Source organism: Rhodnius prolixus, unplaced genomic scaffold (genome assembly GCF_049639745.1).
Source record: "Rhodnius prolixus isolate KJV_2025 unplaced genomic scaffold, Rpr scaffold_5, whole genome shotgun sequence".
In the NCBI taxonomy this organism is placed as follows: Eukaryota; Metazoa; Arthropoda; class Insecta; order Hemiptera; family Reduviidae; genus Rhodnius; species Rhodnius prolixus.
This window is the reverse complement of record NW_027411624.1, coordinates 11,144,317-11,160,939: the sequence shown is the minus strand read 5'-3', so window position 1 is coordinate 11,160,939 and position 16,623 is coordinate 11,144,317. Positions and strand designations below refer to the sequence as shown.

The window sequence follows — 16,623 nt, the reverse complement described above, 5'->3', positions numbered from 1 at the left end:
CAGTTGAAAACGAGAGAGAGATATATATATACTGAAATATCCTCGTTAAAAGACAGAATATCTAAATTGGAACATCAATATTTAGGGTTATGTTGTAACCACAATGACTTCCATCACTAGATGATGTTATATAACGCCTCCAACAACTCGCATTAATTACACACACTAGTTGGTAAATTTTCGTCTAACTTTAAATGTTTAAACAATGTAATTGATCTATCTAACGGAACTAACGTAAGATGTTGTAACACGCATGTTTATTGTAATAAACCGTGTTTTGATACAAAACTATTGATTTTGAAACCGCTAAAATTGATAAATCTACCACTTGTGAGGGTTAAAAGTGCGAAACCGGTTAGGGATACGAAACATTTAGGCTGCGGTAGATAAAATCAAATCATATAAAATCAGCCTTGAATGATTGTGAAATATTAATATTTAATTAAAATCTCAAATTTAAAGAAAATCTTTAAAGCAGAAAAGCCACTTTACTAACCAAAAATGTTGTTTTTTTTCGCGCAAAATAAGGGGAAAAAAACGTTTGGTATAGGACCCTAGCAACTAGCGCATTCTAGTATATTGCTTTGTAAGTTGATTCATTTTCATATAAAAATATAACCTTTCCTTGAGAGAACATTATTTAACATAATAAATTTGAAGTACGAGATAGTGATGGCAAAAACTAAATACCATTTTCTAACCGATAGAAGAGTGTTTATTTAGGGTTATTTAATGGTTGGAGCTTGTTTTGGAAACATAATTCACATTTTCAACATGGATAACTACCGAAAGGTCAGTGCAAAAAAATGAAAAATGCATTTAATATACATACATATGTATTTTAAAATCGCTCAACTAAATGTTTAAAATTATTAAGTAGTGTTATGCGTTAAGTGGTCGAATTAAAGTGTTCAAATAGTTTGGAGCGTACAACTGTATATGATTCAAGTTGGTTTATAATTAAAAGCATTATTAATTATTACGTTATTGGCTTATCCTGAACCACTAAAGTTAAATCAAAATATTCTACAGCGTTAAATTCATAATAAACGAGCAATTCTTTCCGAGTTAATTCCTTTCCCAAGAATAACTGTGTTATTGGTCCTAATAAAAATACCCAGAGCTTTCTGTACAATTTTTCATCCCACACACTTACTGTTTCTATCAAAATATAATTATATTTTGCAAAAAAAAAAGAAAAGTAATAATGTTATTTCTCTGACCAACATCTTATTGTTCGAGATATTAAGGGGTCAAATTTATTTCTGAATGATTAATTATTATTTGGTTTATAATTAACAAAACTTGAAGAAAAATATATAAAACTCTTTTCTTTGTTAAAATTTATTAATCGTATTTACAGATTTTTATAATAAATAAAATAATTATTTACTTATCACAACGGTGATATAAGTCTTCTTCCATATTAACTTTTTATCTTACTTTAGAACGACCTGTGAAATAAATATGAAAAATTATATCTTCCAAAACTGTAAAATACGGTAAAAATATTTAAATTAAATGTAGTGAGAATAGTCATAGTAAGTAAAAATACGATTACTTTTTCCCCTTTGGGAGCTTTATTCAATATATATATTAGCAGGAGATCTAGTATCAGCAGGAGAAAGCTTTAGGGCCTTCACAACTAGCCAAAGAGTGATCTCGTCAAAAGAGCAGTATGTTGAAGAGAGACTAATCTAAAATGAATTTTTTGCTTTGCTTAGAATGACAAGAGCGTTGAAATAAGGGCTTTTGCTTATTTTATTCTAAAGTGCAAAAAAATGCAAGGTGTTAAAGAAGATCTTTGTCTTCACGGCAGTCCCTGACACCACAAAAACGAACGAACACTAACATTGACCGGCTTACATTCACACAAGTACAACTATTTGGCTTTTGACAAACAAATACTAAATCCACACGCCACTTAGAATCTAAGGGTCGTCTGGTGCCCAAGCCGTATGCAGTGCACTTATTAGGCTTACAGACAGTATTCTCCGTTACAGATAACTCTCTCTAGCACTCGACAGTGAGTTGTAAGAAAGAAGAGAATATCTTTAATAATAAACTCTAATCGCTATGAGCTAATTCTTTGTCTAACTTTTTTTCGCGCATGCATCGAAATCTAGGATCGCATCTTTTAGATCGTATTCAATTATTTTTTAATTAATTAAATGTAATCTCGTCAATACTGATTATTTTTAAACAGCCAAGTATATGTTAATATTTATATTTGTAGCAAACTCTTTTTGCACAAAAAACGTCATTTTCAATCAAAATATTGATCCATTATACTTATTTCTACCTATGTAGAACAAGTACATAAATGAAGTACAGTTTTTCATTATTATATGTTAAAAAAATTAACTAAAAAAATAGTTATCTACATAGATAAAAGCAGCTTTGAACAGGTCATAAAGCCAAATCCAAAAGGATCTTACAAGATCTAATGCGGCTCCCACAGGCATGTTTTTTTTTTTTTTTTTCTGGATTATAGGCGTCTGTAAAGTGAACCATTTTCAAACTTACGATTACAAAGCCTGTGTGTATGCTTAAACCACTCATGCAACAACCTCTGCTGGCTTTTACAGTAATATCTGTGTAAGTTTTATGTGAATTTGGGATTATTTGTTGTAGACCAATAAGATCTCGGAAAAAGTTAAGTTCTCATAGAAGGGGATAAATTACAAATCACGATCCCCGTTCACTGTATAACCTGCACTTTCTATATAACCACCACTGATGCTAGTTGAGAAGGACGAGGGTCCGGTTTTACTTATTTTTGGCTAATAAACGACTAATAGAAATAATACCTTATACCAGTAACAAGAGAAAGATAAATAATCATAATCAGTATCTATAAATACCTTTATTTATTTGAAAATGTGTCTTCAGTTTTTATAAATAATAATTCTTTCATAAAACGTTTTCATTTATAAATCACGTAGCAATGCTCTCTCCATAATCTGCACCTTTGGTTTAGCCTTCTCTTTTGTTCGTTGTGAAGGCCAAGGGACCTGTTTTTTTATATGTATAATTTTAAATTAAAAAGAACTATTTACTCAGAACTTTTTAACTGTTTTAATAAAACAAATACTTTTTTTCTTTTTAGATTCATTAATTGTATCTTTACATACATTTTTATTATTTCTTTGCTATCGTCCAGTTAGCCCTAACGATTCGGATTTCGCGACCTTAGGGTAAGAAGGAAACTGGGCTTATATCTCTGTTTGAGATGGATCACAATTATTAATAGTATTATCTACTCATTATATTAACAATAATTCACCACTCATTCAAAAATTACATACATATTTGTACTTCCCAATAATCTACAGACAAGCGCTGATACTTAAAGGAAAACAAAGGTCAGGATGCGTTTAGTTTGTAAGGTCCAATAGAATTACCTCACTTATTTCTCATATATGATAAATGTTTTCTAAACAGCTACAAAATGCGGATGTTTATCTACAAAAAAATAACTGGCCCAAGTTGTGCTTCTTTTATCTAATTCACACTAATTCTATCTAAGGGCTGACTATGAAACTCACCTTAAAACTAGCCGATACACCTTCGTAAGGTTCGATTGTACCATAAATATATTTATGATGTCCAAAATGACGAATCCTATATACTCCAGGCTCGGTACCAAAAGGAACTGTCCATGATATTTCTACTTTACTAGTGCCTAATATACTAGATCGTCGAATCCAATGAAATCTGTAAAAAAGAAAAAAAAAGTTACAGAAGTTATTTGAAAAAAAATAATAATACAATTTTTAAATTTAGATTAAATTAGCTTTACCCTTAATGATTTACACTTTTCTTGTAAGCTAAGCCTGCCTTTGTCACATAAAATTAGCTTTGATGGATAACTCCCTTTAAACTACACCTAATCTATCATCACCCAGCAAATATATGAAGAAATATTTGACAGGCTTCATATTTTTAGCATCGTTATACCTTTGTTTCAAACGAAACTAACCATCTTGAGATAATAAAAGTAAACTTCAATTGACTTAAACTCCTTTAAAAAATGAGATTCTTCCATTAAACATTTATCGCTCATCTTCATCGCAGGCCACTCGTTTTTTTAACTCTCTAAATTCCTGGTAAATGGAAAATTATACGGCTCCAAAAATTTCTAATTTAAGTTTTCGCCGAAAATAAACGTCATATGAAACTCCGAGAAAGTGGTATTTCAGACATTATTATATACTTATGGACGTATAATTCAAAAAAAGAGAATAGCAGGAGGTGTTCAATTTTGAATAAGGTGAAACAGTGCTTTAAGTTAATAAAGTTTGGTCAAAAACAGCCTTCGCCATGTACTTTATTGAGTCGAAAATTTTACTGAGCCACAAGTGTCATTTTAATTTTATAGTTCTTTACTTAGATCTGCAATGCTGGATTACATCGTTGGTTTTACCGTAGGACTTGCATCCATCAGCAGAATTAGGTTAATCAGTTCGTTTGACATGCCAATTGTCTTAATATTTTTGAAGTTTTTTTTAAGTTGAGCAATTTCTAAGTGTTGTTTTATTTTTGTTTTAATAAAATACATATCCTATTATCAATCATTTTAAAATTTACGCTTGGAACTTTTAAAAACAAGTATTACTTAGTTTCCCAGTTCGCATCTGTCGCCACCACTCTCCATCCATTATTACCATCTTGCTTTTCAATGACTAGATAAGAGCCTTCTTGGTGAATGCCATTCCTTGGATGACCTGATACCTGGAAACACATATATACATAGTTATTCATAGTTATCGTCTTGAAGAGTACTATACCCAAGCTATTCCTTTTTTCTTTTTTTTGTAGTTACTGAAAGTAGCAATGTACCTCAATTATCGATACTGAGATTTAACCGAAAATACGGATTTTGAGAGCGACTGAGTTCAAAATACGGTTTTGAGAAAATATCTTTTGCTACACCAGCTGAAAAATCGATAAATCGTTCATGAACTGCCACCGGATTGTACTGTATCCGTCCTATTATTACTTTATTATTATTATTATTATTATTATTATTATTTCTTTTCTTTTTTTTTGGAGCATCAACAGCTGAGGTTATTAGCGCCCGGAGCTCTTTCCAGTGCACTGCCGGCCTCCAGACAGTGAGCTGTAAGAAGCTCCTAGGAAGAGAAAATCTAAGGATCAGCTACTGGATTCGAACCCGGGACCTCCGCGTGGGAGTCCAGTATGCTAACCTCATAGCTAATCCCTTATTATTATTATTATTATTATTATTATTATTATTATTATTATTATTATTATTATTACTATTACTATCATTATTATTTTATTTATTTTTTTCGAAAAACGGCTCCAACGATTCTTTTTTAATCTGGTACTCTGGTTGCCCTCACGAAGATCTTGAACTTTTATTAAAATAAAAAGTCTAATAGAAGGACATAACCTCCCGGATCTAACGTCAGATCTGAAAAAATAAATAAATAAATAAAAAGAGCCATCTCTAGGCGTGGTATACCTATATACTAGAGGTATACTTAAAAAAAGACTAGAAGAGATAGGTCAGAAACAACAAGGTAAGAAGAGATCTAGGCGGAGCACCAGGCCATGGCAACCATCAAGGTAAAATAAACTACGCAAATATGGACATGTGATTAGATTGGCAGACAACCGGGTAACAAAATGGAAAGAAGAAGTTGACGAGGTCGGTCTTGAAGAACAAAGGTGGAGGAAGAAAGAGAGAATTGCAGGAAAGAGAATAGAATAAAGAGGAAAAAAACATATTGGATTATTTGGATAGCATTGGATAAATGGCACTGGATTATGATTAGAAATAGCAGATATCATGGCCCAGGTGTTAATTTTATTTTAAATTTTTAAGAAAGCAAACACTAATTTTGCAAGAATCCTTTATATTAATTAGATAACCAAGTAAATTACTTACTTATTATCATAAATACTTACAAATGTTGCCGAAACAGTTTCACCAATTTTGACAATTGATTTTGGTTGCTCCATAACATCACCGTAATCGTAACCAATTCCAGCGGTGTCAAATATAACTGGAGGTAGAAGAGATATCAGATCAGAGAATGATTCCGGCACTTCTGGTCCAGGACTTGGTGTGGTATTCTGAAATTGAAAAGTATAATTCATGTTCTCACTGAGGAATATAGTTACAGTATTGTAAAATTAAGTGTACGATTTTCAGAACTTTTAAAATCTGAAATGAAAGCAAAACCCTCAACATATACCATCAATTGTAAAGCAGAGTGAAAACGTATTCGACAGGAACTTATTACAGAAAGAGAGTAAAAACAAAATAATAGAAGCTATAAAATTTCTAATATTTTTTGGATATCTTGCTTGTTATGCATCGGATGTCGGCAAAGATCAAAGGAAGCTATTAAACTTTGAATTTCCTCTTCATTTTGTTGGAAGTTACATTATTGGAACATTGTAACTGCCGTCTTGTAGTTTTTGAGAGAGGTTATTCTTGTTCTCGTTATGGGCTGTGTTATATTCCAATTTTTTCTCTGCCAATCAGGATTATTTCGCCTGATTATCCCAACTTCAATAGTTATGTGCATTAGGGTGGGTCAAAAAAATCGACTATTTTTTTTTTTACAAGTGCAACGGAAAAATGGGTTCCTAGACACCTTAAAAAAATTCCCACCAAATATGAGCTCTTAATTTTGAAGGGAAGATCCTCCGCATCGCAGTTTTTTATTTTTTTTTCAGTCCAATAGAAAAAAATTCATACCTTTCCATTAATTGACTGTACAAAAAAATGTTTCGAATGAATTTTGTAGGAAATTTAATGCTCTACAAAAAAGGTACCTTATATTTTTTTCGTAAACCTCGCCATTTGAAAGATATAAAGGATTTAATTTTGATTATTTTATGACAAATTCCATTTTTGTTTATGAATTTTATAACTCGACAATAAATGACTTTTACGAAATGCAAAATACCAATTTTTGTTGGAAATTAACTGCTCTATAAAAATGGTTTCTTATGTTTTGGCGATAAAATTAACCGTTCAAAAGATATTCATCATCAAACTTTCATGTGTACGGATTTTAAAAGTTTTTGATTAGATATTCGAAAAATTTTAATTTAATTTATGATTTTTAAGAAAATTTACACGAATTTTAGTTGTTATCGATTGAGAAACGTCAAAATATTTTTTAAGTTTTTATTTATGTTTAAGTATATTTGTCTCGATTTATTATCGACAATATCAAATAATGCTTTAAGTTCGTTCTGAAATTTTATTTCATTTTTGCATCGTCCTGATAATTTTTTTCGCGCAAAAGATTTTTGCAATTTCAACCATCGATTATGATAGCGAAGAATTTTTTTTATTACACTAGTCGATTCACTAGTCGGAATCTGGTTGTTTTTCCATAATTCAATAACTTGATCAGCTGCATTTTTGGCACTTTGTTTGACAGAACATTTCAAAACTTTGAGCTGATGAAAAAAAACACTCATAACCTCTTTCACTGTTGGTAACTTACGTTCTGAAAGTTTTTGCACAAGTTTTCCGATCAAATGAATTTCTTTATCCATATTTTCGATAAATATCAAGTTAATTCACGTAGTAACCACAATATTTGTAAATAATTAATCGATCGATCACATATACAAGACCATAAATTTTGGAAACACTAAAAATGCTGTAGAAATAAATGTATACAAACCAACGACAACATAACGATGAAGTAAAAAGTAGGTGGTGCTAGTTCAAAGTTCACAATTCAAACAGATGAAATAAAATACGAAACAAAAATTCTCTAGAGAAGAAATTTTCCCTAGGATCTCGTGATTTCTAATGATTAAAACTAAAATGTTTAGAATAAATGAAGAAAAATTTTGATAATTTTGAAAATAAAACTCAAATAATACTTATATTAATGACAAGAAATGAAATTTATAAATTAAATTGAAATTTTTCGAATATCTAATCAAAAACTTTTAAAATCCGTACACATGAAAGTTTGATGATGAATATCTTTTGAACGGTTAACTTTATCGCCAAAACATAAGACACCGATTTTATAGAGCAGTTAATTTCCAACAAATATTAGTATTTCGCATTTCGTAAAAGTCATTTATTGTCGAGGTATAAAATTCATAAACAAAAATGGAATTTGTCATAAAATAATCAAAATTAAATCCTTTATATCTTTCAAATGGCGAGGTTTACGAAAAAAATATAAGATACCTTTTTTGTAGAGCATTAAATTTCCTACAAAATTCATTCGAAACATTTTTTTGTACAGTCAATTAATGGAAAGGTATGAATTTTTTTCTATTGGACTGAAAAAAAAATAAAAAACTGCGATGCGGAGGATCTTCCCTTCAAAATTAAGAGCTCATATTTGGTGGGAATTTTTTTAAGGTGTCTAGGAACCCATTTTTCCGTTGCACTTGTAAAAAAAAAAATAGTCGATTTTTTTGACCCACCCTAATGTGCATGGTAGAATGAACATAAATGTAGCCTCCATTAAAGTTAAAAAAAAAAAAAAAAAAAACTATCAGTCACAGGAAAAACAAAGACTATTTCGCAATCTTCAAGGCAGTAGACAATGAAATCCATATCTAAAATCGACCCATAGAGACACGGTGGTGTTAGTTGTCTGGAATATCCCAGTAGGGTACATCAAATTCTAAGCGTTTTAAAAAATTGAGAGCAATTTTTAAGCGATAATGAAGTTATTTTAGGTTGTGGAGTCCTATTTTGTATTCCAAAAGCAGTGCTTCAGGATTCCTTCTATTTTTTTAGTTTTTTGTGATGTACTAAGCCTTAAACTCATGAGATAACTCTCCTATATCATCCCCAGAGGATGCATCACTTCACCCAGGTTCTCTTAAGAAGTTCTAGAAAAGGCTGTGGGAATGACAGTTAGAAATCACAAAGCACGTATCCTCTTCAAGATATTCTGAATTCTAGATTAGGGGGAAAAAAATGGTAAGGGTGCTAAATAAGGTATATTCTCCATCAACATCCGGTACTAAGTTCTCTAAGGAAACTTTTTAAATAAAGAGCTAGGGTGTTGCGAGATGACCGCTCCCTGAAGTCAACACAACCCTTCCCAATAATGCCTAAAGTGGTTCTAAGATTGTCAAGAGATCCAGTCTCATCAGAGATGTTTTGGAAGAGCAGAGCCCGATAATTAGGGAATAACCAGTCGCTAATCAACGTCAAATCATTTCTCTCAAACGCCTTCCAATATTCAGTATGAAGGGTCTCCATATTATAAAGATTAATTCGAATCCAGTTGCCTTTCAAAAAAAAAACTGAGCAGTTGGGGATAACTATTCGTTTATGCTAACTCAGCTTCCTCCTTCAATATCCTCTTCAAAGGATATATCTTCTTCCATTAAGGTTATATAGTCGATCAGGTCAGTCGAATCGAAAAAGAGGCAAGTTGTGGAAATGAAAACAAAATATTGTTTCTGTTAAATCAATTAACAATTTAACAAAAAAACTACAAGGTATATCTTTCACTAATAAATAGCACACCAATTACGGGATCTCTGCTTTAGCGGAGCAGCCACTTCTTCAGGGATCTTAGATCTCTGCTTGTTCTTCATCTTACAACACAACGAAAAACTCACTTATATTTAAATGAAGTGAAATAGATTTTTACTAATCACAGTTTACATCTGATAATGGTTCTTGCCATAAACACAGAATCTTCTCACAACAATAAAAGGGGAATTATCATTAATAATAAGAATGAATACCTTTTTAATATGTTCAGCTAGTTTACTGAATTGATTTAGATATATGGTTAGTGTATGTGGTCCGAAAATTGTTGAAGCTCCTTCATATCGTTGAACCTGAAACATTCATAAAAATAAACTGAAATAAATGATTTGAAACTAATAAAGTAATTCTGTGATTTATTTTCTCTTACTACCGCAACGGGAAGTATTGTTATCGTGCCACTTTTTTTACTGTAAGTTTTCAGAGAACATTTTAAAGTTCCCTTGGAACAAAATGCTTGTTCAGATTGGTTAGTGATATGTTAATTGGAACTGTAAAGCGACAAACTCTTGACACTTCCGATTGGGGTTTTTAAGTTTGGGGCTAAGTATGTCAGCCGTTTAGTTAGTTTAGTGTAATGGATTGATACAAAGTACAAACATTGTAACAAAAATTACTTTATACTCGATTTAAAGAAGCAAATGTTTGCTTAAAATATCTTTCAAGATGAAAGAAGCGGAAAATAAAAACCATTACCTGATATTCTTCCGGCGTTGTAATATAGTCACTATATGTATTACAAAGTCCAGCAATTATCACTCGTTCCGGATGATCTAATCCAAGACAGCTAGCAACTTTTTCTCTAAGACGACGGCCTGACATTGTAGTAAACTCTCCAGGAACACAGGCAATGGCTATGAATCCTAGTTGAACCAATTGTGTAGATACGACGGATGGTTGCCATTCAAAAGGAAAGTTCATCTGAAAAATGGACAAGAAGAAATTAAGTGAAAATTACTTGCTGGTAATATCGCTCATAAAAAAAATAAGATTTGGTTTAAGATACCTCCTGCACTTCGTTATTGTAACTTACTTTCAGTCAATTTTTGCAATACTTCAAGCACTAATTCATTGTCCCGTAGGTATAAGTGAGCTAGTCACTTCTTCAGAGATCAGTGCGTTTCCCAGCCAAACTACATGCCTCACAAAATCTTAGGGGCTGCCGGAATTGTTGATGTGTGCAATTGGGTTCAACAAGTCCTTAAGCAGACTTTAGCCTCTCTATCACAGCCTTACTCCACACTTAAATCCATACACACACACCGTAACAAATCCACATACATTTACCAAGTAAAGTTACATGGGTTAGCTTTGGGAAATTAGGGTTTTGGGCCGCAAAAGGACTTCGTCCTCACATTAATTAACTTACTAATTCATCGGCCGTTTGCCCTGTACTATCAATCACAACACAACCACATCAATCGGCTAATAGAGCCATTCCAAGTCCTCTTTAAGCAATTACATCTTTGTGCATAAGTAAACCCGTAGCAATATAAATTAGCTGGATATTAAATAGTTAATAGGGCTAATCTTTATCTTCATATCGCTAATCGCCTAAGACCACATCCGCAATTTTTTTCAATTAAGTTTGTTATCGGCAAAAGCAGTCTCGGCCTCTTTTGTTCTTAGAAGTCTTTTAATCTCTAGTTAAGCTATTTCTTTGTTTACGTTCATTTACAGCCATTTAACAGATCTCATCCCCAACACTCTCATTATAAGCGTTTCATCTCTAATCGCTTCACAGAGATGATTTTTCAGCCTAGTATCGCTTCACTGCTTATCCTTTTCGGCCTAATTTTGGGGAAGCAAGATGATGTGGATGTAGGTGTTGAATATTATGGAATTCATTGTTAGTTGTTTACATGCATACACCATAGCTCATTGAGAGGAGCGTTCTGATCGCAATATGTAGCAGTGTTTTAGCTAGGCCTTCACTTTTTACCTAATCGAAGATGGAGTATTCATTATTTTCTTCTCCTAGTAAAGCATTTGGTACTCTCTGAGACCGCAAGTTCTGATCGGCCCTTTAAAGGCTTTCAAAGTATCCATCCCCGATCCGTCTTCCCGATCGCAAAATGGTACCTTCTTTACCACTCTTACCATTCTGCCTCATGGATATTTAATCTTAAAATTTCAACTATTATATAATCAAACTAGTATAATTACAATTAATATTCCACTAATACCTCTCCAGTACTTAGTAAGATGGGTTTAGGAGCTTGACAGGCAATCTGTTCTTTCGTTGGAGTGGCCAAGATATTGGTTAGGGCATTCCACAAAGGATTATCAGACACCGTACCTGAACAGGCAAAATTAGTTTATTAATATATAAGCATATTTATATTCGTATAATGTAAATTAAAATTCTTGAATTTTTTTGAGCTAATCATTCTAGTAATTAAAAAGAACAACATGTAAATTTAATAAAATATATATATATATATATATATATCGATACCTTGCTGGAATGAAAAAGCGCCTGGTCCGTCAGTAGTGCCAGCCGCAAAACTGTATCCCATAGCAGGTACACATCCTTTAACCTAAAATAAATTCAATTGTGAACACACACATTCGACTTTTTCTTAACACAATAATTGTGGAAGTGACACATTTTTCCAACTATGAATTTTTTTCCAAAAATATTCACTTCTTACTGGCATTAATGATATCATAACACTACGCGTTTACACACCGAAGTGATATTTCAGAGGGAACATAACCCCATTGCCCCTTAGAACCTAAAGGAATATATGGTAATTACCATCAACTTGGCATTGTAGCCATACAATTAACTCTTCTTTGGAATATACAAGAAATACTGGTAAATGTAAAGAATAGCGCCCGGAGGTGTGGCCTAATTCGAAGTGATTCTAATTCGCTGTTACCATATAACCCGCCAAATTCAAATGTAAATATAAAAATATTTCTTTATTTTATATTTACATTTAAATCTGGCGGGTTATATGGTAACAGCGAATTAGAATCACTTCGAATTATTAATTCAAGATTATTAAACATTTTTCGTGGGGGGCTGTGCCCCCACACCCCCCTTTTTGTGGGGGCTTTGCCCCTACTCCCCCTGATCTATTTTTTGTTTTTATGGGGGCTTCGCCCCCCACACCCCCCTCACTGCCCCACTAATCCACTAACACAACTCTAATTTGTAATTCAGACACATGGAAAACAAAAGAAAAGAAGCCTACCTTATTCAATGCAATCCCTATCCTTCTGTTTCTACACTTTATTCACTCCCTTAAATAATGCTCTCATTTGATCGACCTTGGAAAAATGACCCCTTTTCATACTTATCTCACTTCCACACTTCGGACCTACATATCTATTACTAATTAAACCAACACTTATTCAAAATGATAAAACTTTCATCTCTTTATCCTCCCTCAGACTACATTCATGCTTTAAATTAAAGAAAAACTGTAAATTCAAAACGCTCATCTTTTATGAAGTTTCAAAAAAAAGGAACCTAAAGTTACACACTGGCACTAGCGGGAACTGATAATACGTTGAAAAAGAAGCAGTTACTATGCAGTAAGTGTAATGCGCATGCGCGCTCAACATAAATAGCTAAGAAATTCAAAAAAAATTATATACAGCACATTAGCGGGAAGTTGAGAAATTTAAAAAGAGTATATTGAACATTGGCGGGAAGTAGTTTAAAAAGTCAACGGTAACTGTGCTGTACTGCGCATGCACCAAAAATAAACAGGCCACACCTCCGGGCGCTATTCTTTACATTAGCCGAAATACTCTACATTTCATGAATATGGTATTTTGAAGGAAAGCCAATAGAACTTTTGTGGGAAAATCTTTTAAATAAATGTTACATATAGAAAATTTGAATTTTCCCTGCAATTTTTCATTTTAGAGATATTTTGTTTAGCCACAAACGTTTTCTAAAAAAGAAAACTTTTCAAGGAACTTGTAAATGAATACTTTTTTGGGGAAAACTCAATATCGACAGTTTGAAATGATTGCAATTCTTTCCTTACCAAATTAACACGAAGAACGTTTTTTAAAAATGATTAAATGTCAATTATAGTAGAATCCTCCTGAATGGGGGAACACCCAATTAGAATTTAGCTCCAACCAATTGCTATGGAAATTATAAAATGCTTTTTTTGAAATTATAAAATAGCAGCTGCTGCAAATTAAGGGGCAAGAGGACCGTAAAAGCTACAGTGGATCTGCTAGCCGAATATATGAAGCTCAAAATTCCACTGGGTGGAAAAAAAAAACCATGCTTTAAAATGATTTTTCCTTCTCAGTAACTTAGGTTTTTTGGGTTGGGATCTTTACACTGTTCTCCCAAAGACAATATAAAGATAAAAAGCGCGACAACGTCGTACAGTCGCAGTAGTAAAATGAAAGAAATCATTTTTCAATAAACTTACAATTTCAGTTCTCCCTGTTTTTGGATTTCTGTAAGGTACTTTTTGTGAAGGCATATCAACATACTGATGAACAACTCTTAACGGCCCATTCAGTTCTACTCCTTTGCTAGTCCAAGCTCTCTGCAACAGAATAATACATTATATTAATTCAGAAATAATTTACAACAATATGTTCCTTTAAATACAAATATTAATTTAATTGCCTGCCCTTAGGAAATGGGGTAATTAATTTAACTAGAAACATTTCATAATTTGTATTCGTCTAAGTGCAAATAAATCAGTAGCGCAACCTTCTGTCACAAATTAACCTGCTACTTTACGTTTACGGAGAGGTTTTCTTATCCTTCCCGGGCGCTATAACCTAATAATGTGAAGGGCCTTGTCCTCTACACGATGTTTTCACAAGTTGGCTTTGTTTTATGCAAACGCTTTTTCTTTTTTTTTTTTGTTACGAACCTATGAAGATATATTATGCGACTCGCGCATAAGTTTGGAGAGGATTTTTATTCTTTAGCTCTATCCTTTCTTTATAACCATTCCAACTTGGGCAATAAATTGATCTAAGCTGTTAATGGAAGGTTGTTTTTTTTTTTTCTAAAAGTAATTATTAAAAAAAAAACGAAATAAATGTACAGGCAAATGAAGAAGATACGTTTACTATAAATGCGCAGTTGTGCTAAAATGTTATTAGATATTTTACTATAATCTGCATAAACTGCCTTTGATCTTATTTTACAAAATGAATTCGTACTGAACAGTTTGCCAACATTCGTAAAGTAAACCGTTAAAGAATTAAAACCCTGATGTAATAAAAAATGTATCATCCACTAAAGGAAGAAAGAAAATATATATTAACTTTCTGTCCAGTTAGTAGAAGGGTTCATGACATCAAGAACAATGTGAAGATATAAGAATAAGAAAAATATAGACTTTTTTTCTCTTCAAGTGACATCTCTAACAACTAGATGGCAGTAAAATTAATTCTTCGGTCAACGAACCTATCTCTCATAAAACAAGTACAATAATTTATAAATTCAGCAAATAAGATAAATTTGGTGCTTTATCATTTATTTTTTTATAGATTAAATGTAATTTATTCCCACAAAGTTCTTTATTATATTAATATTGCGTTTGATTTATTAATAGAAATAAAATATAAAAACCAAATAGGAAATATTTGCATGTCTATTGCCATTCTACCAACCAATTAAATTGTATGTAAAACGCGGTAGTTCTGCATTACATTTTATTCCTCTATTATTGTGTAGCTTATAAAAATAGCACAAACTCAACTTCAATTGTTAGAAATTCATTGTTATTTTTACTATTATTAATGATCTATTCAATATCAATACGGTGGGAAAAAAGGGTTTAAATATTTTCATTCGTATTAGTGTAGCTGTCCGTTTTGTAAATAAATAAATTAGGGAAGTGATTTATATTGAACGTGAATCTGATTATTAATCCAACTATATTATAATAAATAATAGGATCTTGAAGCAATTTTTATTTAATTTAAATGAGCATGCATGCTTACTAGAAACTTCTAGAATTTTTTTTTTTAAAAACTTGATCATTTCTAATAATAAATAGCCGAGCACTAACCCAAGCACCTTCTAGCAGCCGCGACGCTATAATTGCCGTACTTTCGAACATATCTCTTCCTGGGCCGAATGCTATACATTTATCCTTTTTATCCTTGCAAGTGGATGTGTACGGATCGCACGGTTGTCCTGACATATGGCACAAAGGTCCTCTAATATTTGGTGACACATCGCCCAAATTTGAGGATGCAAACGCAGCAATAAATGGTCCCTGAAAACTCACAAATTAATTATTTCTGCATTTTTAATTGATGAATTGGTAATTTATAATTAATGAAACCAATATTTAAAAAAATATAATTTTTTTGTTAATTCATCTAAATGGGTTGTGTGTTTATATACAAAAAGGCAGAGAAGAGAGAAGAGAAATCTAAATCTTTCCCTTAAAACAAAGAGTTTTCTTTTGCTCGGGAAAATTGCAATAAACCAATGCGACGACATTCTTTAGCAGCAGCATTCAGTGTTTGCAGTCCTATTGCAGGATCTGAACCTCATCTAAGAAGGCCTATCATTCAGTCCTATAATCACTACGTCCTAATATCTGCGCAGCAGCGATCATTTTCCACATCGTTCAGCCATCTTAGTCGTGGATGTCTTCTAAGTCTGTCTTCTCTCGGCCTCTCATACATTATTCTTCTGGGCAAACCAACAAGGGATATCCGCTCCACTTGGCCAGGCCATTGCAATTTTCTTTTCTTTACAAAAGGACGATGTCGGACATACAGTTTCACAAAGTTTCTTTAATTCTTGATTGGAGCAAATTTGCCACTCTTCGTTAGTAAAATTCGGCACAATAGATCTTCCTTAATACCAGAGCTCTAGCCCCAGATCTCGGAATATTTTTTTTATTTACTCTGGTTATCGCTAAGTTTCCTCCGGTGATTATCACCATTTTTTAGATTTTTAGATTAAAACGAAGATCTTCTGTAAAGCAAGCACGCACTGACTTCCTGTAGCTGCTATCCTACTAGCCTACAAAGTAAAGTAACTGCCTATTTTTTCAGGCGAGCTTTACGTCCAACTACCAATTAGGTGTCGTGGACAGAGGCGACAAGCAAACATACTTTACTGTAAATTT

The 16,623-nt window shown here is 32.5% G+C and overlaps 1 protein-coding gene across 6 annotated transcripts in view; it reads right to left on the bottom strand.

Moving 5' to 3' along the window:
• Window positions 1-1,328: 1,328 nt before the first annotated feature.
• The window catches only part of CDase (neutral ceramidase), a 54,659-nt gene continuing 39,364 nt past the window's right edge, over window positions 1,329-16,623 (bottom strand). For 4 of the 6 annotated variants that reach the window (XM_074136854.1, XM_074136856.1, XM_074136855.1 and 1 more), the window contains exons 7-17: window positions 15,547-15,756; window positions 13,942-14,061; window positions 11,991-12,072; window positions 11,719-11,831; window positions 10,229-10,453; window positions 9,730-9,825; window positions 5,938-6,105; window positions 4,619-4,734; window positions 3,549-3,717; window positions 2,865-3,014; window positions 1,329-1,454 (exon numbers count right to left, since the gene is read on the bottom strand). In XM_074136854.1, the coding sequence (XP_073992955.1) occupies window positions 2,931-3,014; window positions 3,549-3,717; window positions 4,619-4,734; window positions 5,938-6,105; window positions 9,730-9,825; window positions 10,229-10,453; window positions 11,719-11,831; window positions 11,991-12,072; window positions 13,942-14,061; window positions 15,547-15,756 (1,383 nt within the window). In that variant the 3' untranslated portion in view covers window positions 1,329-1,454; window positions 2,865-2,930. Of the gene's footprint in view, window positions 1,455-2,864; window positions 3,466-3,548; window positions 3,718-4,618; window positions 4,735-5,937; window positions 6,106-9,729; window positions 9,826-10,228; window positions 10,454-11,718; window positions 11,832-11,990; window positions 12,073-13,941; window positions 14,062-15,546; window positions 15,757-16,623 lie in introns of those variants that run through there. The other 2 variants (XM_074136859.1, XM_074136858.1) reach the window with 2 other exon arrangements.